Here is a 25,739-nt window from a genome sequence, read left to right as displayed (position 1 = left end):
GTGGCTAACGGGGGATCACACAGGAGGCCCGGCTTCTCATCTACTTGCAGCTCCCCCGTGCCTACAGCTTCCGACGAGAGCACACCTGGAGGCTTCCCCTTTTCCCACTATCAGCCTTTCCCCTCCTGCCTTTGTGTTTCTGCCAAAAGAGAAGCGGCAGTGGGGACGACTCTCTTGTACAGCAAATTCTCAGGAAGCTGCTTTGCACGTCTCATTTGGTGGGTCATTTTATTTCCAGATACAGGGAAGAAGGAGGTGACAACAAGGCAGGGGTCTGCCGCTGCAGACCCATTAAGGAGCACCATCCTGGGGCTCTGCGATCACCTCCAGCGCAGGGTTGGAAAGAAGCATCCCCGGCACGCACCGACCGGCACAGCGGGAGGAAGGTAGACGCCAGATTCTCCGGACTAGAAATGAGTCGGGGGAGCAGGGGGTACCGGGGCGGAGAACGGTGTAGCGGGCGAGGGGCTTGAGCTATTAGTCGGACTTGCACCTGCTCTTTCCCGGGTCTAGGACGCAGTCTACCGCCCTAAGGCTAGGAGGAGCGGCGGCGGTGCTCTCGGCGCACGCGCGCTCTCGGCACCGCCCCCTGACGCCGAGGTAACGTCACGTCCGGAGCGGCGGCGGCGTTTTCGGCGCACGCGCACTCTCGGCACCGCCCCCTGACGTCGAGGTGACGTCACGCGCGGCGGCGACGACGGCGGGGGTTGGGGGTTTTGTCTGTCTCCCTCCACCCGGCGGATCGGGGCCGGCCCCCTCAGGTCGCCGCTTGCCTGCCGGCCACTCAGCGTGCCGGGCTTGAGTTCCGCGGCCTCCCCGGACCTCTTAAGTCTCAACCCGGGTGTGGTTTTCTACTCCTAGAGGTGAAGCATGTTAGGGAGAGTGGGACCCGCGGACTTGGCCTAGGGTGTGTTTCTTCTCCTGTCAGGTGGGCGCTCCTGGGCGGGAAGGAAACTTAAAAATGATTTCTTCCTGGAGGACGCGTTCGCTGTTGCATTGCAGTCGGAGGATGGGGGTCCTTAAATGGCAGGCACCGGATCGCCTTGCAGCTGTTTGGATGCTGCTTTTAAATAAATCCCACCTCTTGTAGCGTTTTAATGCTTTGGAATTCTGCTCTTAAAAAAACATTCATTTGATAATAAAAGCTCAGAACCATTTAGACTTCCTCAACTTGCGCGCATGCCAAGTTGCTTCAACCGTGTCCGATTCTGTGCGACCCTGTGGCCTGTCGCCTGCCAGGTGATTCTCCAGGCAAGAACACTGGAGTGGGTTGCTGTTTCCCTCTAGAGGGGAGCTTCCCGACCCAGGGATCGAACCTTCGTCTCTTACATCTGCATTGGCAGGCGGGTTTGTTTGTTTTGTTTTTTTGAATAACCACTAGCGCCTCCTGGGAAGCCCAATTTAAACGAACTCTGTTTTTTACTGTGCCCCAGGCGACTCAGTGGGTATCTTGTCAGTAAGGAAGAACTTGGCTGTCTAGCAATTCAACGCTCCCCTGGCCACATCTCAAAATTTCGTAAAACCTGAGGGTTATATTCTTTGCACCAGTGTTTTAAGCATTTGGGTCGTGCAGTGTTACACGTTTTGGAAACTGTTACATCCACTCTGTTCTTAAAACACAAACCTGATTTGACCATTTCTTGATAACTCCAATCTACTGAAGGTTATTGTGGAAGAACCTGGAGACCCCTGGACTTTTTGAGTTCTAATGTCAGATTTTAAGTTATTTTGTCTCTAACTCTGTGGAATCGCTTGTCAACCAGGCTGCATTCCTGCCCCTCTTCTGGTTTATAATTTAATGCTTAATCTGTTGTGGGTTTTGAATTTTGACAACTACGTTTGATAGAATTGTGTTTAAAAGAAGAGTGAGTGAGGAACTTAGGTTTTTTTTTTTTTACTTTTTTTATAACTTAGATTGTTTTACAAAACACCCATTTTAGAAAACACGGCTAAGCCAAAGAAAATTAAAATCATCTGGAATCCTGCTGCCTAAAGATAACTACTGTTAACATTTCAGAATAGTTTAATTTTTTTAAATACATACTATTTTTAAAACATAAACCAATTGTGTATATTTGGTAGTACCCTTCGTGTGACATTTTGTCTGTCTTCCTATTTCACTTTTTTCTTTGAACATGTTTAATGGCTGCAGAATATAACATTGTGCTAGGTTCTCTCCTAAGTTATGTAGGAATGCTAAGGTATGAACCTTGTGCCATCTGTTTGAGCAGCTCGGGGGACTTCTATCTGTTTCGTATCTTGGTTTTGGGCCAAGGTGCATAGGTGAGGTCGTACTAAGATTGTGTAAACAGGAAGGTTTAATATTGGGTCCTATACACGGGCAGACCATTTATCATAGTGTATCAGATTCATGGAAGAGTTGGAGAAAATCACGGAATTTTTCTCAATTCTTATTTTTCGTTTCTAGGCTCACTTTTTTTTAGTCCCTATTCTGTCTCTCCAAGAATGAAACATGACTGAGGACTCCCAGAGAAACTTTCGTTCAGTATATTATGAAAAAGTGGGGTTTCGTGGAGTTGAAGAGAAGAAATCATTAGAAATTCTCCTAAAAGATGACCGTCTCGGTGAGTTTTATAAGTTAAACCTATTGGTTCTCAGTCATCCCAGATGTTCTGAAGTATTAACTTAAAGAGATGTCCAAGGACTTGAGCCCCTCGCCTTTTGCTGGCTTCCCTGGTGGCTTGCATAGTAGTCCAGCGCTTAAGATTTGGCCTTCCAATGCACCAGTTATGGGTTTGATCTGTAGTTTGGGGGGTTAGGATTCCATGTGCCTTGTGGCCAAAAAACCAAAACGTTTAAAAAAAAAAACAGAAGCAATATTGTACCAAATTTAAGAAAGACTTAAAATGTTAAAATTTCCAAAGGTATGTTACCAGCTGTATGTATATATATATATATATGTATATGTATTTTAGTGATAGAATGATAGGAGAATGGTATATTTTGGGAGGAGCTAAGGACTTTTCAAGTTTATACTTAGTCGGAGTCAGACGTTTTTGAAAGGCCTCTTAAGTTAGTAATATTTTTTCTCTTATTAGACCCATATATTTTCTTAATTTTTAGAGGCATCATCCTAGCTTCCGGATAAATTTGTAGCAACTCTTGCCGTAATTTTCTTTTATGGAAATACTGGGACTGCATGATGGATTAACATTTTTATTTCTACTAAGCCAATCATAATAAGGTCTTTAATGTGTCTAATTAAAGTAGGATAAACTGAACCATAGTTAAAAACAGTAGTTTAAATGCATAGAGTGTTTTTAAAGTTTCAAAAACATTTCCCACCTGATCTTTGATCCTCACTATTCAGTCTGTGCTTTTTAAGTATTATAATTCTCACTTGACAAGTAGGGGAATTGAGGTCCAAGATGTGGTTGAATGTGGTTTATTGGTGAATATGGGAGTTTGCAGGCTGGCTGTGCTCCTTGCTAGTGATGTTAACTCAGTCCTGTCCCTTAATCTGGTCTGAGCTTCAGTTTCTGGATCTTTAAAACAATAACTACCCAACAAGCTTGCAGTGTGCATAAATGAAGTAAGTTCTATAAATGGTAAATACCACTGAGGTTATGGTGAATGTAGTAATAAGTATGCAAAATACATCTCCTCCGCTGTGAAACACTGATTGTTTTTGAATAGCTAGTTGGAACACCTGGGCTGGAAATCAGTCTAGTGTTGCCTTTTCTGGATTTGCTGACTGTTCAGCAACCTTCATCCAAAGAGATGTCTTTACTCTAATTTCAGTTTTAAAAGATAAAATGCGTTTTTACATATCATGATCAGCATGAAAAGCATCTAATTTTTTTTTTTTCCTTCCTCCAGATATCGAGAAACTTTGTACTTTCAGTCAGAGGTTCCCTCTCCCATCCATGTACCGTGCGTTGGTCTGGAAGGTGTTACTCGGTATGATTCCCAAGAGTTGGGAACTTTTATCTTCAAAAATGTCAAATTGATGGGGTCATTGGTATCTTATCAGTCAGAAAAATGATTTTTTTAGGATGTTGACTGGGCACTAACCTCAGAGCCTGAATCCTCACTCACTTTGGAAACTCTGGAAGAAGGTGACTTCAGCACAGAGCCCTGAGCGTCACTCTGAGAGCATCAGGGCAGCAGTTCCCAGCCTTTTTGGCACCAGGGACTGGTTTCATGGGAGACAGTTTTTTCCACAGACTGGGGTAGGAGGCTGGCCTCTTGATGATTCGGGTACGTTACTTTTATTGTGCACTTTATTTCTAATCGGATGCTGCCGCGATCTGACAGGAGGTATGGGTCCACGGCCTGAAGGTTGGGGACCCCTGATATAGGGGCGTTAGAAGAGATAGTGAGGCAGACTTGTTTCCCTGAAACAAGTTATGGGAAGAGCACTGAGCTGGGAGAAAGGAGAACTGGTCTGAGCTTTACTGTCAACTGGGTCACCTTGAAGACACCAGTAGGCCTCTCTCTCTTTTTTTTTTCTTTGCATCTATAAATGAGAATGTTGAGTTAATTAACTCCTAGGGTTGAGCTCTTGATTTGTTATTCTGTGACTTCCAGCTGCAGAGGTATAACTTCCTAATGAGTGCTATCAGAGTCAAAAAAGGAAGTGTTTGCTTTGAGAGTGTTTACTTTGTTGAAGCACAAATAACTTCCAATGAGGATGGCTGAGAGAGAAGGAAAAAATAACCTTGCTCGGTTTCTTGTGAAAGAAAAAGTATATTAGGTGCCTGAAGTGACTGGCAGCATCCCTTCTGAGCCAAGGATCCTTTTTTTTTTCCTGTTATCTCTGAGCCTGTTAACACCAAAAATACCCATCTATTACCACCCTCCTTTTCTTTCTTCAAAAAAAAAAAAAAAAATCCTGAAATTCCCTTGCGAAGCAAGTATTAATATTCCAATTTTACCAATGGGGGAAAAAGACTGAGGCTAAATAATTTTCCTGAGGCCTTGTAGCTTGTAAATGGCAGAGCTCAGGTTTGTAGAAGCCTTTTGAAGTTAGGCTGGATTATAGACCTTGTTTTCTTTCCACGATGTACTGTATTTTCAGGACTTGAAAAACCCTTAGAACCAAGTCTGATGATGTAGTGAGGAGGCCGTGAGGGAATGCATGCCATGCTAGAGACCACTGACTGCACGGTGCCTTTTCTGTCATGTATCTTGGCCGTCTTTGTACACTTACGTTTCTAATAGGTCACTGTGCGGTTAAAATATAGAGAATTTGTAAAAAAGATCTCAGTTTTTCCCAGAGGATTTCTTAAATCTTAGTGTTTCCAGTATCCAGCGAAATAAATGCCTTCTAAGGGTGCCTTTTAGGTGGCAGAGCCTGTAGTGTTTATTTCTGCTGGGAAATAATGTGTCTTATTAACAAATAACGCCTGTGGATTCATGTGAGATGGACAGTAATACTTTGCAACTGAGCGCCAAGGCCTGTCAGGCTGCTCATCAACTCTTTTTTCCTGACTTGCTTTATTAGGTTCAGTTCAGTCGCTCAGTCGTCGTGTCCGACTCTTTGCAACCACCAGGCCTCCCTGTCCATCACCAACTCCCAGAGTTTACTCAAACTCATGTCTATTGAGTCGGTGATGCCATCCAACCATCTCATCCTCTGTCGTCCCCTTCTTCTGCCTTCAGTCTTTGCCAGCATCAGGGTCTTTTCCAGTGAGTCAGCTCTTTGAATCAGGTGGCCAAAATATTGGAGTTTCAGCTTCAACATCAGTCCTTCCAGTGAACACTCAGGACTGATCTCCTTTAGGATGGACTGGTTGGATCTCCTTGCAGTCCAAGGGACTCTCAAGAGGTTAAGTCTTCCTTATTCTTTAGTTATGGTGCATGGGTTTAGTTGCCCTGTGGCTTGTGGGATCTTAGTTCACCGACCAGGGATCAAACCCGCATTCCCTGCATTGGAAAGTGATTCTTAACCACTGGTCCACCAGGGATGTCCCATTTTCTTTGTTCCTGAGGTTAATGCACTGGAGATTTAGAGCTGCCTTGCTGTGTTGGAGTTCTGGTTCTAACATTAAACTGGCACCAAGCTCATCCAAGTTGTGTTTCCCAGAATGTTCTTTAGAATACTGGATCTGTAGCTGTTTGCACCAAAGAGAGCTCCATGATCAAATATACTAGCTAACACTTACAATAGCTTAGTATGTGCTATGTACTGTGAGTGTTTTATGTATATTAATTTGTTTATTCATCATTACAACTGTGTGACATGGGTGTTACTCTTCCCATTCTTTGGGTGGAAAAACTGAGGCACAGGAAGAGCAAGTACGTTGCTGAGGTTCACCCAGCCAGTTCACTGTAGATTCAAACCCGGGAACTTTGACTCTGGAGCTTGTGCTGCAAAACAGTTTCTTTAGGTTTAGTGAAGCCAGAATAAATAAAGATGTTTTTCTTTAGAGCAAAACTTAAAGCCTTAAATTCATTGTTGCCACTTCACAAATCTGTTCAACTCTGGTACCCTTTTTATCATGGAGACCTCAAGGGCCCATGTTCTGTGGAGAACATTTGGGGAAATGTGTAACCATCCCATTTCCCGCCTCTGGCAGAGGAGGAGACAAGTGCCGGGAGAGATGTCAGAGAGTCTGGGTGTCCTCGTTGACTGAAGGCCCTTCCGCTGCTCTTTCCTCCGTGTTTTCTCCATGCCTTTGTTTGTTCTTGCCCCAAAGTCTAAATGTATTAATGAATATAGAATGGCATTGAAATGTAAGGTCTTTCATCAGTGAAAATTGGAGGTTTGTTCTCGTAAAGGTAGGGTATTTTGTGACCAAGTTTTAGTTGTTGGCAAAGGAAAGGATTTGACCAGTTGATGGTGGTTCTGAGATGAAGGGGCTTGTCAGCCAGGGCTGCCTTGAAACACCACAGACTGAGTGGCTTAAACAACAGTTTACATTCTCACAGTTGTGGAGGCTGGGAAGTCCAAAACCAAGGTGCTGGCTGATTTTGTTCCTGGTGAAGCGTCACCCCCTGGCTTGCAGGTGGCCATCTTCTGGCTATGTCTTTGCATGGCAGAGAGAGACAGCTCAGTTCAGTAGCTCAGTCCTGTCCAACTCTTTGCAACCCCATGGACTGCAGCACGCCAGGCCTCCCTGTCCATCACCAACTCCCAGAGTTCACTGAAACACGTCCATCGAGTCAGTGATGCCATCCAGCCATCTCATCCTCTGTCTTCCCCTTCTCCTCCTGCCTTCAGTCTTTCCCAGGATCAGGGTCTTTTCCAATGAGTCAACTCTTCGCGTGAGGTGGCCAAAGTATTGGAGTTTCAGCTTTAGCATCAGTCCTTCCAAAGAACACCCAGGACTGATCTCCTTTAGGATGGACTGGCTGGATCTCCTTGCAGTCCAAGGAACTCTCAAGAGTCTTCTCCAACACCACAGTTCAAAACCATCAATTCTTCGGTGCTCAGCTCTCTTTATTTTCCAACTCTCACATCCATACATGACTGCTAGAAAAACCATAGGTTTGACTAGATGGATCTTGTTGGCAGAATAATGTCTCTGCTTTTTGACAGAGAGCATGCTAATTCCTGTGTTCATTTTCCTAAAAGGACACCAGCCCTATATGTATTAGGGCCTCACCTTGTGACCCCATTTAACCTTAATCATGTCCTAAAGGCCCTGCCTTTGGGGATGAGGGCTTCAGCATATAAACTGTGGGTGCAGGGGGACAATTAGCAGACAAGCACAGAAACTGGAGATAGGCTTCTATGAGCTAAGGGTGGCCCCAGGATGACAATCGTAAACTTGAATTAAACCATACTAGTTACAATAATGATTTATCTTGAATTTATGTGGCATATTTATTCAAAGGCTTTATGATGTCATTTCATGCAAACATGGGCACAATAAAAGGCAGAAATGGTATGGACCTAACAGAAGCAGAAGATATAAGAAGAGGTGGCAAGAATACACAGAAGAACTATCCAAAAAAGATGTTCATGACCCAGATAACCACGATGGTGTGATCACTGACCTAGAGCCAGACATCCTTGGATGCGAAGTCAAGTGGGCCTTAGGAACCATCACTGCAAACAAAGCTAATGGAGGTGATGGAATTCCAGTTGAGCTATTTCAAATCCTGAAAGATGATGCTGTGAAAGTACTGCACTTAATATTGGAAAACTCAGCAGTTGCCACAGGATTGGAAAAAGTCAGTTTTAATTCCAATCCCAAAGAATGCTCAAACTGCCACACAATGGCACTCGTCTCACACACTAGCAAAGTAATGCTCAAAATTCTCCAGGCCAGGCTTCAACAATATGTGAACCGAGAACTTCCAGATGTTCCAGCTGGATTTAGAAAAGGCAGAGAAACCGAGATCAAATTGCCAACATCCGTTAGATCATCGAAAAAGCAAGAGAGTTCCAGAAAAACATCTACTTCTGCTTTATTGACTATGCCAAAGCCTTTGACTGTGTGGATCACAGCAAACTGTGAACAGTTCTTAAAGAGATGGGAATACCAGACCACCTGCCCTGCCTCCTGAGAAATCTGTATGTAGATCAAGAAGGAACAGTTAGAACTGGACATGGAATAACAGACTGGTTCCAAATCGGGAAAGGAGTATGTCAAGGCTGTGTATTGTCACCCTGCTTATTTAATTTATATGCAGAGTACATCATGAGAAATACTGGGCTGGATGAAGCACAAGCTGGAATCAAGATTGCCAGGAGAAATATCAAGAACCTCAGATATACAGATGACACCACCCTTATGGCAGAAAGTGAAGAAGAACTAAAGAGCCTCTAGATGAAAGTGAAAGAGGTGAGTGAAAAAGTTGGCTTAAAACTCAGCATTCAGAAAACCAAGATCATGGCATCTGGTCCTATTACTTCATGGGAAATAGATGGGGAAATGATGGAAACAGTGAGACTTTATTTTTGGAGGCTCCAAAATCACTGCAGATGGTGATTGCAGCCATGAAATTAAAAGATGCTTGCTCCTTGGAAGAAAAGTTATGACCAACATAGACAACATATTAAAAAGCAGAGACATTACTTTGTCAACAAAGGTCCGTCTAGTCAAGGCTATGGTTTTTCCAGTGGTCATGTATGGATATGAGAGTTGGACTATAAAGCTGAGCGCCGAAGAATTGATGCTTTTGAACCGTGGTGTTGGAGAAGACTCTTGAGAGTCCTTTGAACTGCAAGAAGATGAAACCGGTCCATCCTAAGAAAATCAGTCCTGAATATTCATTGGAAGGACTGATGCTGAAACTGAAACCAGTACTTTGACCATCTGATGCAAAAAACTGACTGATTGGAAAAGGCCCTGTTGCTGGGAAAGATTGAAGGTGGGAGGAGAAGGGGACGACAGAGGATGAGATGGTTGAATGGCATCACCAACTTGATGGACATGAGTTTGAGTAAGCTCTGGGAGTTGGTGATGGACAGGGAAGCCTGGCATTCCGCAGTCCGTGGGGTCGCATAGAGTCAGACTCAACTGAGTGACTGAACTGAATTGATGTCATTTCGTTTCTCATTGATATCAGCGATGCAGTTGCCATCCAGATATTGATTGTATTGATAGTTAAAATTTATTTTAGAGTAAATTTCTAAAACAATGTGTATAGTAACTAAATACTTGTGACTTCTACTCTAATTGTGGTAGACAGCATCTCACAGGATTCTTTCATAGAGGAGGGGTTCAGATCGGTGCCTCTGTATTTTACTATCTTTATTCCCCCTCCCCCCCCCGGGTCTCTATAGGAATCTTGCCTCCGCACCACGAGTCGCACGTCCAGGTGATGATGTATCGCAAGGAGCAGTACTCTGATGTCCTTCACGCCTTGAAAGTCATCCGCTTCGTCAGTGATGCCACCCCTCAGAGTGAAGTCTATCTCTACATGCACCGCTTAGAGTCTGGGAAGTTGCCTCGAAGTCCCTCGTTTCCACTGGTCAGTGGTGTTTTTGTTTGACCCTTAGCTTGACTCTCGACTGCTCCGTTGGCCAGCCTTCGATCACGTCATGTTTTGCCTTTGAACCTTTCAGTGGCTCTTCTTTGTAGAATAAAAGCATAGCCCTGTACAATCTGACCCAGTCTCCCTAATTTTTTAAAATTTTATTTTGAAGAAGTAATTTCAAAAGTTACAGAAAAGTTGCAAGACTACTACCAATAATTCCCATTTAACCTTTATCACAGTTCCCTAGTCATTAACATTTTCCCACATTTGCTTTGTCATTTTTCCTATATATGTATACCTGTTTTCCCCCCAAAGTATTTGAGAAGAAGATGTAAATGTGGCATCCCATTATTTCAGATTCTTGCAGTATATGCTTGCTAAAGATGAGAACACTTCGCTTGGTGACCGTAGTTCTGTCATCAACACCAAGAAGTTGACATTGATACAGTACTAACATCTAATCTTCACTGCATTTCCACTTGACCAGTTGTCCCAATGATGCCCTTTATCATAAACAATACAAGTTTTGGTTCAGAACTTATCAAACTTTCAGCCGTTAGTTTTACCATTTGTTGATTTTTTAAAAAATTTCCTTATGTTTAAATTCTTCAATTCAAATCATTTTAGATGTAGAGAAAACTTACATAAAGAAAGAGTAGTGTTCCCATTTACCTTCACCTAGCATCCTCAAATGTTAGGTCTCAGTTGTACTCTGGTTATTTATCAAAACCAGAAAGCTAACATTCATCCAATGCCGTGAACCAATCTGTAGCTGTTTTGGAAATTTTGCTGACTCACACCAGTGTCCTTTTTCTGGCCCACGATCCAATCTGGGGTCCTGCATTGCACTTATTCTTAGCTGCCTTTAGTCTGGATCAGTCCCTCGGTCTTCGTCTGTCTTTCATGACCTTGACAGTTTTGAAGAGTACTGGCCAGTAGTGTTTCTCATTTATTTCCTCCTGATTGAAGTCTAGTTGTGAATTTTTGGAAGGAAAACCACAGAAGTTGTGATACTGCTTTTGCTGCTTTGATCACTGGGTTAAGGCGATGTCTGGGAGGCTTCTCCTGCATGGTTGCTTTTTTTCTCTTTGTAATTAATAAGTAACTTGTCGGGGAGGTACTTTGAGGCTGTGTAAATATCAATCCTTAAATAGTTTTCACTCTGCTGATTGCCAAATGGTGACCTTCTGACTCCTTCATTCCTTCTGCATTTATTAGATGGCTTTTTGATAAGGAAGAGTTTTCCCTTCTCTTTTATCTGTATGAATTTATAGATTTCTCTTTTATTCGGTGGCCTATAAGCCATTACTGCCACTATTTTGATGTTAAAGTTGTCCCAGATTGGGCTAGTGGGAGCCACTTCAGGCTGACTTCTGTTTCGTCTGGACAAGTTCTCAGCATTTTGAGAACTTCCTTACTTTCTGGAACAAAAAGATACTCTAGGTTCATCTTACACTCTTCCCCAAACCTGGAATAATCATCCTTTTATCTTTTTATTTTAATTTTTAAAAATTGTCATTGGAAACCAAGAACAGGGGGCTAGATGTGCTCATTGTCCTTGGTCTGTCATTGCTTGTAGGCTCCCTCAGCGGACAGAGCTGGGAAATATACACACACATGCTTATCACTGTATTAAAAACCGTTAATGCTAATTAATGCTAGTTAATTAATGTTAATGCTAATACTGCCAGTAATCACAAGTTTATTCTCTCTCTCACCCTTTCTATACTTGCTGCTTCCTTCTCTGGCAGTTACAACGAAGCTAACGGAAAACCTCTTATTTGTATTTATTTCTTTGCTCGTTCCTCTGTCTATAACCAACATGGTCAGCCACGTCTTTGGCCCCAGCCTGCAGGCCCCAGAGGCCTTGTGGTCATTGACTGCCTCTTGGCCTCAGCTTCACAGGCTCCAGCCTCCTCTCTAGGCTTGATCTTTGACAGACTGCTCGCTCTAGTTACTAGGATTGCTTATTGTTTATAAAGGGAAGAGAAGGAGAAAGTGGAGGAGGGCAGGCAAACTAATGACTACAGCTCTTGGGTTTTGGCTGCAATTCACATAAGCATTTTAACTTTTGGCTAAAACAGAGTGAATTGTTATGAATAGGGATTTGTCTGCAAACTATGCTCTTCTATATTTTTTTCGTGGTGGTTGTAGATTTCAACCTGCTAACAGCAGTGTGAAGCTTTGACTTATTCTTTCTCTCTTTTTAGAACATTTATTTTTATTTATTTGGCGATGCTGAGTCTTGGTTGTGGCATGTAGGATCTAGTTCCCCAGACCAGGGATTGAACCCGGGCCCCTTGCATTGGAAGCAAGGAGTCTTAGCCACTGGACCACCAGAGAAGTCCCTTTTTCTTTAACTTTTTGAGATTGCTGTGGGTCCCATGGACAGATCTTAGGTTGTTCGCTTTTATAAAGTTTATCAAGAAAGAACATCCCAGGAAATAGTTGGAACCCTTGAACGTCTTTAGATTTTATTTCTCATCAACAAAATGCAGTTAGTTGATGGTACTACACAAGTTCCTGAACTATGAAGTTAGGTTAGATTATCCATTAGCTCGAGGTCTAAATGTTTCCATTGGCCTTGGGCAGACACGCTGTCCCAAGTATTCATTTTGGGCGCGTATCTCCTTGGCCTCCAAGCCCCAGTCAGCTGTGTTTTTCTTATCTTTTAATGAGACTGCGTAGCAGTGCAGTACCCACGGCTGGGAACATAGAAGCCGACTTCAGCTAAAGGGCGCTGGTCCTCCTAGCCGCGTCTCGGAGTAGCTGGGCGCAGCGTTGAGCTGCTGGATTCAGGAGCACAGAGCCCAGGGCCAGGCGGGAGTCCACGAAAGGAGCCTTTCTGCTGCTCTTGACATGTGGAAACTTAATGAGCGGAAAGGAGGCCTAAAATGCAGTTCTTCTGTTAAAATAGGAAGTTTGATTTAACTTGGGACTTCTTAGAGGAGTAGAAAGAAACTTTTTCTTTTCAATGTTAAAATCCTTTAGCTGTTAAATCCTAGATGAAAACGTAAAGCTTTTGGTATAAGGAGCAGTGATTGAAAACAGATTTTTCAAGTGGATTCCAGTTTTTATGAGACTTCTTTCGAAATTTACTTGAAGGTTTACTTTCATGTTCTGAGTGTTGACAAAAGGCTTGAGAAATGCCATTCTTCTGATTCCTGAAATTCTGATTCTCGGGGCAGTTTTAGCTTTATATAGTGCTTAAAGATAGAGCAAAAATGTAAAGATCTGTATGAATGCTTTGGAATAAAGAAAATGCTTATTAGTCCTTTTGGGGTCATTTTTGCAAATTACTGTATTGACAATAATTGTCTCTAATTATTATTTGTGCTGTTTTATCACATCTGTTTGAAAGGAATTCTCTTCCAGCACTGAGAATACTTTTGGGTGGAAAGTCATCCTTTGCTTCAGGTTTATGTTGACGCTTTGGGCTTAATGTTAGAAGCTGGGAAATCTGTGAATGTTCAGCCTGAAGCCTGAGTGTTCAGAAGCAACACTGCCTCAGATTCCCTGGTTACTCTTCATCTCCCCTCGGTTGTCTTTTTAGTGATGGACTGGGTGCTTTTGGTCTCACTTTGATTTATTTTGGCTCCTTCAGAATTTAGGGAGTAAGGCTTCATTTTTATTAGAGAATCCTCTGTTTTTCTCTCTTGCCTCCTTGAGTTGTTATTAATTTTTCAGGAGCCAGAAGATGAAGTATTTCTTGCCATCGCGAAGGCCATGGAAGAGATGGTGGAAGATAGTGTCGACTGTTACTGGATCACGCGATGCTTCGTGAACCAGCTGAACAGCAAGTACCGGGACACTCTGCCCCAGCTGGTGAGGGGTGACGTTATGGCTGTTGTGGGCTGGGGCTGAGCAGTGGTGGTGGGGGTCCTCAGGAAATGCCCTTACCACCTGGTGGCACTACAGTTACGAGTGGACCCTCTGGCGGGGGTCAGCAGTAAGAGGCCAGGTAGTGAGTATCTCCAGCTTGTTGGGCCAAGTGGTCTCTGTGTGCCTGCTGCAATCACACAGCTTTCCAGGCGGCACAGTGGTGAAGAATCCACCTGCTGATGCAGGAGATGCAGGAGATGTGGGTTCAATCTCTGGCTTGGGAAGATCCCCCGGAGAAAGAGGTGGTCAGCCCACTTCAGTAGTTTTCCCTGGGAAATCCCATGGACAGAGAAGCCTGGAGGGCTACATACAGTGCATGGGGTCACAGAGTCAGACACGACTAAGTGACCGAGCATATACACACACGCTGTTGTCACACAAAATAGTAACGCATAAATGCATGGTCATGGCTGGATATGGCCATTGCAGGCTCACTCCAGCTCTATAGTATTCTCTATCTGATCTGGAATTATCACTCAGTACTAAGGTTTAAGTTTGGCTGTATGTAACGGGAAGCCCAAACAGTAGACGCTTTACTGTCTTCTCTCATGTAAGCAGAAGTCCAGGGGCAAGCAGCCCAGGGCTGGGCCGTCCCCGTCCTCCTGCTCCAGCGCTCCTAGGGGCAACTGTCCTCTCGTGATCACGTGATGGTGCCGGAGGGACAGCCCTCCATCTGTGCTCTGGGCAGGAAGGGAAGGTAGAGGAGGAAAGGTGCCAAGCCCGGCCAGCCTGCCTCCCTTGACGGACTTCCGTTCTGCATGACCGGAGTGAGGAGGGTGTCCCCAGGTTGCCCTGGTGTGCAGGGGAGCCTGGGGAATGTGGTTGGTTGGCTTTGAGCCGGGCATGCTGTGGTCTCACATTGGAACAGGGACTCTGTTCCTGAGGAAGGAGAAGGGAGTGGACGTGAGCTGGGCAGCTGGGGGTCCGCCGCACTGACTGGGCAGTCGGGAGAACCAGCACTTGGCTCATCCTCGTATCGGGTCCTTTGCCATTCTCTCTCCTCAGCTTCCCCCCCATCGCCCCGCCATTTCTCTTTTTATAAAAACGAGTCTTTTTTCTTAAGTCATTGAACTGTCTCATTTGGAAATTCTGCTGAAAGCGGTAACCACGGTCCAGGGTGCAGGGTCAGGTGCGGGGCACAGGCTGGCCGCGCCCTGGGGAGCCCCGCTCTACCCCTGCAGCGGGCCAGACCCTTCAGCCCTCAGCTTCCCTGAGCCCTGAACAGGAGTGCTTTTTATGTGTGTCCATTAGGTAAAGTTCGATTCTTAGATTTTAAAACTTAACTTCACTTAATCTCAATAAAGCATGGCATTGGAGCATATGTGGTTGGAATGTTAGCTGCCTAATTCAGTCAGGAGGTCCAAACTTGTACCGTGGTTTCATCAGCCTGTCTTAATATTGGAGTGAATGCAATCGCATAGTGATGGATTGTTTAAAAAATTCATTATTTTTAAGAACACAAGTAACAGATACATTCTGGGAGGATTAAATAATCCAAATGAATCCACAGTTGTCATCGACCTGCCCCCATGCTTCCCCGTCCCCCGCTTTCTAAGGTGTAAGCTTTGTCACCAGCTTGGTGTGTGTTCATCTGGTCTTCAGTGCTGTGCCTGGACTTCCTCTAGTTGTGGCGAGCAGAGGCTCCTCTCTAGTTGTGGGGCTGGGACGTCTCATTGTGGTGGCTTCTCTTGCGGAGCACGGGCTTCCGCGGTTGTGGCGCTTGGGCCCTGGAGTACTGGCTCAGCGGTTTTGTCATGAGCTCGGTTGCTCTGTGGCGTGTGGAATCTCCAAGGACCAGGGTTGAACCTGTGTCCCCTGCCTTGGTGAGTGGGTTCTTAGCCACTGAACCATCCAGAAGTCCCTTGTCTAAATCATTTTATGTGCATCAGAGTGGATGGGGGTGTGAGTGCATACCCGTGCACATGTGTGTGTGTGTATGTCTTATACATATTTTTACATATATAAATTTTTAATGTATTATACTGTTCGTACGGCCCTATGATTCTGTTTAAAACTTCATGTGGTGAAGTTTTTCCACGTCACTACACGTGGGTGGTTTTCAACCCTGACTTCCCGTTAGTACCACCTGAGAGTTCTCAACAATGACCAGAGCAGTGAAATCAGAGTCTCCCAGGGTGGGGCCTCAGAATTCTAATATTTTAAAACTCAGTGATTCTGAAATGAGGCTAGGGTTGAGAATCACTCATTTAGAACCACTTAAAAAATTCTCATGGGGTGGCAAAGAGTCGGACACAACTGAGCGACTGAACTGAACTGAAAAAGTTCTCATAGTCTTTCTTGTTAAGAATTTGCCCTAATTTAGTGCAATGGTTCCATGATGACAGCCCTCTCCATGTATGTGACATGTTCCCGTGTGTGTGTGTGTGTGCGCTTCTCTAGGGTGGGTTACCTACATGTTAAATGCTCTAATGCAACAGACATATTTCAATGTGTTAGCTACCAGGTTACTCACCCAGAAGTTGGACCAATTTTGCTTCCCCCACCAGTTTGAGATTTCCTGTTTTCCACCCCATTGCCAATAATAGGATCAATCTCTTAAAATTTTGCTGACCTGATACTGAAATGGTAGCCCGTTTTAATTTCCATTGCCTTCAATTTTGAGTGACGCTGAGCAGCTCTGGAGATAACGTTTATTGGTCATGTTTGTCTCCCTTTCTATTTTGTTTGCATCTTTCCTCTTTGGGTAAGAATTATTGCTATATACTGAATGTTTATGTAAGTTAAATATTTTCTCTGAAAATATTTCTTGCTGTTGTATAAAGATATGAAGGTGATACTATTGGTCTTATCAGTATTTCTTTTTTTTCTTTTGTATCTTAGTTAGAAAGGCCTTTCTAACTCCAAGATTTTTGTTTTAGAAAGCTTCTAGCTTTTAAAAATTTTTGAACATTTAAAATTTTAGTCCTTTAGCTGGTGAGGGGCTGAATCTTTGTGACTGGTATGAGATGCAGAACCAGCAAGATACTCAGTGTCCTTATGTCCCCTAAACCTTAATTTCATCATCATCAAAAAAGGGTTTTTCACAGGTACATTATTGTGTCTAGGACATAGTTTTTAATAGTTGCAAAAGTTCTTTTTAAAAGTTCAGAACGTATTAATGTAAGAAAAGCTACATTTCCTTTGTGTTGCTATTTCATGTAGCCATTAAGTGACTTAAAAAATCTTTTAATATTTTTTAAAAATTTATTTATTTGGCTGTGCAGGGTCTTTAGTTGTGGGGTTATGGGGTCTTTTAGAACTTTTTAGGAGATATTTTCATACCATTTTTTTTTCCTGTCCTTATTTAGGTGGTTATATCCTTTTTCTCCTTAGTTTGTTAATGTTATTGCATTGTTTCTACACATAAATTTTCTTTCATTTCTTTTTTAAAAAATTGTTTGGCTGTGCCAGGCGTTGTGACGTGTGTGATTCTAGTTCCCTGACCAGGGATTGAACCCTGGCCCCCTGCATTGGAAGTGCAGTCTTAGCTGCTGGACTATCATGGAAGTCCCAACTTAAATGCTTAAAGTCGGGTTTTTTAAAAAAATTCTTTAGTTAAACCTTGTTAAATCTAGCTGAAAATTTTTGTTGCGCTTGTATAGATCTCTTCTGCCCAGCTTTTTGTTAGTTTCTGTAATCTTGTCTGTCATCTTTTCAGATTTTTGTGGTTTTTACCAAGTTTGTTATCGCAAAGCATATGTTGTTTCATAATCCTAGGGAAATGTGCATGTGCTGCACAGTGATAGACTTTTGACATACAAAGAATATTTCTGGCGATGACGCCTTTATGCTGTAGTGTTTTGATTTATAGGAGAGGAGAGCTTTTCTCTCCATCAAGCTTCTGGAAGGTCTTTTTGATGAGGCCCCTGATTGTCAATGAAAGTGGAGGCCAGCTTCAGTGCTGTGGCGTGGGAAGCCTCTGTTAATCTCTCTTCAGATCAGATTGTCTTTAAGCCATCTCAGTCTTTACTGTGTTCAGTCATTAAAGCTTTTTTTTTTTTTTTTCCTTGCCATTGACACAATTTTTAAAAGCTGTCCTAAAGAGAGGGTTTTTTTTTTCCTCTTAACACTATTAGCAGCCTCTTTCTAAGTTGAGTATAAATTCCTCGGTTAAATCTCTTTTGTCAGATTTTGCCTTTTGTTGAGGTGTGCTTTCTTGTCTTTTTTTTAAAAAGATCTATTCATTATGGCTGCGCCGGGTCTTGTTCCTGCACGCAGCTTTCACGAGCCGCAGTAAGCACGGCCCGCTCTCCGCTGCGCTGTGCAGGCTCCCCATTGTGGCAGCTTCTCTGGTTGCAGAGCACAGGCTCTAGGGTGCGTGGACTTCAGTAGTCGCAGCACGCCGGCTCAGTCATCGTGGTGCTCGGGCTTAGCTGCCCCACGGCATGTGGAATCTTTCCAGACCAGGGATCGAACCGTGTCCCCCGCATTAGCAAGTGAATTCTTTACCACTGAGCAACCAGGCAAGGCCACTTTATTTTCTTAAAGTAAGAACTGAAGGTCATGGAAATACTGGAAATAACCTAAATGTTTTACAGTAAAGTATAAAATCGTCTGCTTCCCAGGTGGCGCTAGTGGTAAAGAACGCGCCTGCCAATACGTGAGAAACATGAATTCAGTCCCTGGGCCGGGAAGATCCCCTGGAGGGAGGGCATGGCAACCCACTCCAGTATTCTTGCCTGGAAAATCCCGTGGACAGAGGACCCTGGTGGGCTACAGTCCATGGGGTCACAAGGAGTCAGACACAACTGAAGCAACTTAGCGTACACACAAAAATAATATCACATCTACCATTTACTGTGTCCTCAAAATTTCATGTAAATGTCATCTTCCACTAAAAGAAAAAAGCACACATGGATATGTATTTATACTCACCCTGTTAGATTTAGCTCTAGCATCTGATACACATTTCTCTTCACCCTGCTTTTTTTTTTTAACCTGATACATGCTGGGGTTTCTTATGCCATGAGCAGTGTATAGAGACCTTCCTTATTCCTGTTCATGGCTGCATTCCACTCCATCCTAGTTTCTTCAGCCCTTCCTTTAGTGTTGGCTGTTGGAGCTGTTTCCAGTCTTCTGCTGTTATGCGGTGTTACAGGTGAAAAGCTTTGTGCATGTATCCTTTAGTGTATTTGGGGGATAGACTCTCTAGAAACGAATTGACGAGATCACATGTTACTAAGTAACACGTCACTTAGTAGGTCTTTTCAGATTCCCCTCTGTAGCACTCATACCGCACTTTTGCATCCTTGTGACCGACAGCTGCGCACCTGTTTCCCTGTAGCCTCGCTGACCTGATGTGTTCTTGCCAGCCTGATAGGTGAGAAGAGATGCCTCAGGATAGTGTTAGGTTGCATTTGTTTTGTTCTAGCCAGCTTGAGCATCTTTTTGTATGGGTTAGAGCCATTTGCATTTTCTCTTGTAGAGTTTTTGGCTTTTTTCTTTTTTAGAAGCTCCTTTGTGTAGGGCTGTTGACCCTTTAAGCAGGATCAGATATTACTCTGTGGTCCTTTTTGCCCAGCCAAGTCGTGTCCCTGCTCATCGTGGGCCAGCTCAATCGTCAGCTCTCCTGGGAAACTGGTTCTGGGTTAAGATTTCCGCCTGGATGTACCCAGCATCTCGTGCTCATTCCCGTTGTAGCTCTATTGCAGCGTGTTGTTGTCAGCCCTTTGCAGGTCTGTCCCAAGCAGGTTAGAAGCTCCTTGAAGGCAGGGATGCTGTCTTTACCTTTTACTCCCTTTCCTGTATGGAGCACGGTGTCTGGCTGCAGTGGATATTGTAAGGGTCATGAATTGCCTCTTTAGTGGAAGTAGAGGTGCAGATATTAGGTTGGCTGAAAAGTTTGGGTTTTTCCGTAAGCCTGAACGAGCTTTTTGGCCAACCCAATATTTAGTTAAAAACAACAAAATATTTGCATTTGCATGGGTGCTACATTGATCTGGTTGTGTCCTTCTGGATGGAGAGTGCAGGCTTGAGGGTTTGACCTGTAGGGTCCATGCTTTGCCAGAGGACCCTGGAAGTACAGCAGTCCCGCCTGGGAGCCAGCTCTGGTAGCTCCCAGTCTTCCGGTGTTGGCTGCTGTGGAACCTTCCGTGGGAGAGGCCTCCAAATGGGGCCCCGGAGCTTTGTTCCCCTGTGTTCTTCCTGTCTGCCTGGAGTTCTCGTGCACATCTTGTTGGGGACAGCGCTCCTCCTCCGGACGCTCGTGTTGTCTGACCCTCCCTGCCAAGTGCAGTGTGCCTCACGGGGTCAGCGGAGGTATGACCGGTGACTGCTGGGCCCTGTTCACCTCCTCTTTCCCTAGTTCCCTCTCTGCACCTAGTCCTGCCCTGTGTCTTTGATCTTAGCCTGCTTCTTTCTGTGAACCTATAATCTCCTGCCCTGGAGTAGCCAGCACATGGACCTTTCTTGGCTTCCCAGATCAACTGAATTTTGCTCTGGACTTTTGTCTTAGGTTGTTGGATCTGCTTAGCGCAATTAGGACTAACCAGCGTGACTTAACTGTTCTATTTAGCCAGAGACTGCCCCAGAAAAACTGTTCCGTCCTGGACAGTTGGTTACTCTGGTTAGTGCTGACCTGGGAGACGGCAGCATCACCAGTGGCTTGAATGAGTCTGAAGCTTTGTTTCCTACACTTCTTGCTTGCAGCACGTATACTTTTTCGTCATAGCCTGTAAGATATGGTAACATTAAGTCACAGGAAGTGAGTAATCTCTTCCCCTTCAATCATTAGCCAAAGGCTTTTGAACAATACCTGAATCTGGAAGATAGCCGACTGCTGAGTCACCTGAAGGCCTGCTGTGCAGTGTCCACACTTCCCTACGAGCTGTGGTTCAAGAAGTGCTTTGCCGGGTGCTTGCCCGAGTCCAGCTTACAGAGGCAAGTGTTTCTTTCAAATATGACTGAATGCACAGAGTCAGAAAAATCCTGTTTTTGTTGTTGTTTTGTTTTTTTTAACGTGATCATCTCAGAATATAAATTTGCTTTAGAACCATGTAGTCATTTGATGCTAACTTCTCCAGGAGCTGACATAGCGACTGGTGATTCTGCTTATTATATATACAATTAGAAGTGTTAGAAATATTGAGTATTAAAATAAATATAAAAAATGTTAGGATATACGGTTAGAGAAATGGAAGGCCCTCAGTGTGTTAGATGCTGTTGAATATTCGCATCTGAAGTGTCTCCAGGAGTATATATGGATGTGGGCTTTTCCAGAAATGGAGCAGATCCTGGAGAAAAACGTTTATTTCTTAGACCTCTTATGACATCATTAAACTAGCTGAAGGCTAGACTGGAGACTCAGACTCAGCTCTTCATCAATTTCAGACGTGTTACGGGTATTTTGGAGTCCCGTCCTGCTCCCTCCAGGACTTAACACTTGAGGAAAAAGGCAATACACAGAGTATTACAGGACAGTGCTTAGTAAGCATATTGAGAATGATACTGACTGTAAGAGCTATTGAAGTTATCAGAACAATGATTTTAGAGTATATTTAATCTAGAGTATATTTAATAGCTCCTTAATTAAGGAATTTACTGGAAAATGAAACTGAATTTCATATTTCATTCCCCTTTTTGTTCTTGTTCCTTGGTCTGTAATGGTTATCTTAGCATTACAGAATGTTAGTAAACTTGAAGCTTTGGTTTTTAGGAATTTCCTGCCCTAAAATGTCAATTTTGAGATATTAATTGGAGGACGTCTTCCTGGAGGACAATGTCCTCATTAGCTCTTCTCTGAAGCTTATGCAGTCAGCCATCTGTCTCCACAGTTGCACATCTCTGGAGTTGGCCGATCCCAGATCCTGGGCTGTGTTTACACTTGTGGCTGGTCGAATCCTTGGTTATGTAATCTGTGGATGCAGGGGGCTGACTGCACCACCTCACTTTATATGAGGGACTTGAGCCTCCTCGGATCTTGGTATGCACAGCAAGTGAGCCCATGAACCACTTCCCTGGGGATACTGAGGGATGACGGTACCTAAAAGAAAATGTAATTTGATCTAATTTTGAAACTTGAGCTGTTTAGGTGTAAACATCAACTTCAGACTTGTAATTTGATTACATCTTTCTTTCATAGGATTTGGGATAAAGTTGTAAGTGGATCCTGTAAGATACTAGTTTTTGTAGCTGTGGAAATTCTTTTAACCTTTAAAATAAAAGTAATGGCGCTGAACAGTGCAGAGAAGATAACGAAGTTTCTGGAAAACGTAAGTGTGCTTTGCTTCACTTGAACTTTGAATCTAGAAAGGAGTTCAGTTTACCAAGCCAGATTTTTCTATGGCATTAAATTATTTCAGAGACAATATAGTATATTTTTACATTATAAGAAATGATTTTCCCCAGTATAAGTTTCAGCTTGGTGTGTGGATTATAGTCCACATCCTTTGGGGGTCACTGGTCTGAGCAGCAGGTCTGTCTCCGTGAGTGTGTGTACCTGGGACCACAGTGGCCACTAGGAGGCCGTCGGGAAACGAGGAGGTGAGATCTGTCACTTTAGGGCGAGCGATCCCTGTTAGTGGAAAAGGAACGTTTTTGTGGATTTTGCTCGTAAGCCCTTTCATTTCTGTTCCTATATCTGGTGGAGTCCCAGCTGAATTTGTTAATGTGCTGAAGTGTAAACTTGAGCATGTTGAAAAAGGTCTGAATGAATCTGTTTTTCCCTATCTTTGTATCTTAGAATACCCTTAACCAGGCAAGAAGAGGTCAAAATAGACTTAGGCTTGACTGAATTTCACTGGACCCCAAATCTGTTTTAATCAGTCCGTGTTAACAGTTGAGCAGCGGCCCGGTAGACAAGTGCTCAGTGAGTGTGTGTTCGATCAAAGCGCCCTCTTGGTTGTAATGAATAGTGGCACGCACTGCCAGGGCCCCTGCTAAATACTTTTTTGTGAATTGCCTCCTGTAACCCTGTAAAGAGCCCTGTGAAGTGGGGCTATCATTTGCCCCATCTCAGATCTGGGGATTTGAACCCGGGGAGCTTAGGTAGCCTGCCCAGGGCTCCACAGGGAGTGGGCAGGGCAGGATCCGAACCCAGATGGGTGACACTGCACTCCTCACTGTGGCCGCGGGTGCCACGTGGCACATCTGGCAGCAGCCGCCTATGTGATCGCTTTCTGAAAAGCAGCGAAAACTCCAGTGGACACGAGTTTTATGCCACAGTGAATGAGAGAGAGGCTGAAGTCAGAATCATGCCTTCCTGGTCTGCTTGTTCACAGATCCCCCAGGACAGCTCGGACGCGATCGTGAGCAAGGCCATCGACTTATGGCACAAACACTGCGGGACGCCGGTCCACTCTGCCTGAACTTCCCGACGTTGTGGACAGCAGCCAGGCCTGCTCAGCGCCTTTTCTTCCCCCTTGGGACGTGACCTACTGAATTGATAATGGGGTTCTTGCTTTGGTGCTCGAAGTGTAATTGCTTTTCCAGTAAAATTGCTTAAGATAATGTCACTGTGGAGTCACTGTGTTGTGGAATGGCATCTTCTGGTTACACAGAAGTACAGGGCTCAACTCTGAATAGCATTTAGAAAAACGTTTATGGAGGTGTAGTCAGTTTACAATGTTGTGCTCGTTTCTGCTGTGTAGCAGTGATTCGGTTGTATATACATATGTATCCTTTCTCGGAATCTTTTCCTTCATGATTTATCACACGCTATTGAAGATAATGCTATGCAATAGGACCTTCTTGTTCTGGATAGTAGTTTAAAAGGGTTGTTGGAAATAGCTCCCAGCTTGTAAAGCAGTTGAGTCAGGGTGGGTGGGTGCGTCAGTGAGCTGTGTGTAACCAGGCCTGCCCTGCCGCGCTTTAATTAGCACCAAGCTAGTTGCTTTCTAAGGTCCATTTCTGGAACAAAGAACAACTTCCTTTTGTTGATGACTTTTGTTGCTGATGCAGTACCTGTCGAAATCTAAGCTGACTTTCTAAATCTTTTGAAATCTAAATCCACTTTCTGATACTTTTGCTAGATTGGTTTAAATAAAGGCCTTACTATGTTTTTTTTCCTCTTTGTGCCAGTTGGAAGAAATATTACTGAACATAAATGTGTCTACATTTACCTGCTGAGAGAGGACTTGTTGATGCTTTGCTGAAACCATGCTTTTTCCTGATGGGTCATTAGATGCGGGGTGGGCGTCAGAGGACTCTGCCACCCCCGCAGGCACGGTGGAAAGGGCAGGTTCTGGTATATAGCTGGGTGGGCGTCAGAGAGGACTCTGCCACCCCCGCAGGCATGGTGGAAAGGGCAGGGTTCTGGTATATAGCTGGGTGAGCGTCAGAGAGGACTCTGCCACCCCCGCGGGCACGGTGGAAAGGGGAGGGTTCCGGTATATAGCTGGGTGGGCGTCAGAGAGGACTCTGCCACCCCCACAGGCGCGGTGGAAAGGGCAGGCTCCAGTTAATAGCTTAACGCCTCCCCCACAGCCACGGTGTCCCCTGATGGTAACTTGTTGGTTGGACAGTTGCAGGCTTTGAGACGGGGCCCTTTGAGACTGACTCACTCGGCTGCCAGACCTGCAGGAGCCCGGGTGGTGAGCTGGGTTCTCCACCCCACAAGGAGGAGATGATGAAACTATGGAGCCGTCACTCTGAGAGTTGAGTCCCTGCCTGACGTGTTCAGAGTGCACCAGAGTTGTTGAAACTGGGTGGTGCTTGTGACAGTAACATAGCCAAGAGTATTTAATTTCTTTTCTTTTGAACTTTTTATTTAGTGTTGGGGTATAGCCAGTTAATATTACGTTGTGACCGTTTCAGGTGAACAGCAAAGGGCCTCAGCCATACTTACACGTGTATCGACTCCCCGCAGCCTCTCTCCCATCCAGGCTGCCGTGTAACGCTGAGCAGAGTTCCCTGTGCTCTACACTAGGTCCTTGTTGGTCATCCAGTTCACATATAGCAGTGTGTGCATGTCCATCCCAAATGCCATACCTGTCCCTTCCTCCATCCTTATTCCCCTGGCAACCGTAAGTTCGTTTTATAAGTCTGTGAGTCTCAAGAGTGTTTAATTTTCTAAAAACACTCATAAGAAAACTTCTTAAAGCAAACTCTGCTTACAGCTAATACTTTACATTTATCCAGCGATCGCCTCGCCCCTGAAGAACTTTGACTCCAGTAGGGGACGTGAGCAAAAGTGCGTGAGAAGGAGTTCCTGCCACCGTCGTCTGCTGCCCAGTGAGTGAATGTGGGGCTTGAGTGAAACCCACGGAAAAGTCTTAGACACTTCACTTCCATCTCGTTCATGAGCCACGTACCATTACGAACCATATAAGTTTGTACAACTTTTCGGTAGAATAAAGATTATTAATAAAGTCGAGTGATATCAGTGAGTCCTGGCTCCAGAAAGGAGGAGGAGCGGTCTCCCCACAGGAGGGTGGTCAAGGTAAGTGCTCCTGCCACCTCCCGCCGCCGCACTGGGAGAAGGGGGTGCAGGCCCTGCAGAGCAGGGGGGCGGCAGGGAAGAGGGTGCCTGGGGCTCCTGGGGAGGAGGGGGCTCCAGGGGCTGGGGTTCCTCTGAAAATTCTGGTGGGGGTCTCAACAAGTGGAAAGGGAAGACAACGGCCCTACTGCTAAGGGGTCAAAATTAAATGCTCTGTAAGTATATTCTGTAACCCTGTTTGGTAAAGCCTTGCCTGCTATATAGGGTGTCGTTTTGGGCTGTGGGGTTTGTTTTGTTGAGTCAATCGGATTATCAAGAGTTTTCCTTATTAGAAAGCAAAACGGCTCCCTCTGGAAACAGCAGAGTTTAAGGCCGACTAGGGGGGCACAGAGTCGGTGAGGATCCAACTTCCTTTTAATATCAGAATTTTATATTACTGAGGGCTCAGTATTTTGAAAATGTTTCTGTCCACTGCGTCCTGTGAGCAGCACAGCCCCCAGTGAAAACACCCATTGAAAATATCCCTCTGTTCTCTCTTTTCAAGACGTTTTGTCGAGATTGTGCAGAAACCTGGGGTTTTGGTTGTGAC

General features: G+C 44.5%; 1 protein-coding gene across 4 annotated transcripts; it reads left to right on the top strand.

Moving 5' to 3' along the window:
* The first annotated feature begins 248 nt into the window (after positions 1-248).
* Positions 249-25,153, top strand: TBC1D7 (TBC1 domain family member 7). Of its 4 annotated transcripts, none has more exons than XM_070361376.1 (8): positions 249-386; positions 2,429-2,585; positions 3,841-3,921; positions 9,701-9,888; positions 13,582-13,719; positions 20,510-20,655; positions 21,857-21,986; positions 22,995-25,153. In XM_070361376.1, exons 2-8 carry the CDS (start codon positions 2,474-2,476, stop codon positions 23,079-23,081), a joined length of 882 nt encoding a protein of 293 aa, XP_070217477.1. In that variant the 5' UTR covers positions 249-386; positions 2,429-2,473; the 3' UTR covers positions 23,082-25,153. The 4 variants fall into 4 exon arrangements, with proteins under 4 accessions (XP_070217477.1, XP_070217476.1, XP_070217475.1 ...); XM_070361375.1 differs by lacking the exon at positions 249-386 and adding an exon at positions 664-863; XM_070361374.1 differs by lacking the exon at positions 249-386 and adding an exon at positions 664-907.
* The last annotated feature ends 586 nt before the right edge of the window (positions 25,154-25,739 follow it).

The sequence above is a fragment of the Bos mutus genome, chromosome 23, assembly GCF_027580195.1.
Source record: "Bos mutus isolate GX-2022 chromosome 23, NWIPB_WYAK_1.1, whole genome shotgun sequence".
NCBI classification, from domain to species: Eukaryota; Metazoa; Chordata; class Mammalia; order Artiodactyla; family Bovidae; genus Bos; species Bos mutus.
This window is presented reverse-complemented; position numbering and strand designations above follow the sequence as displayed.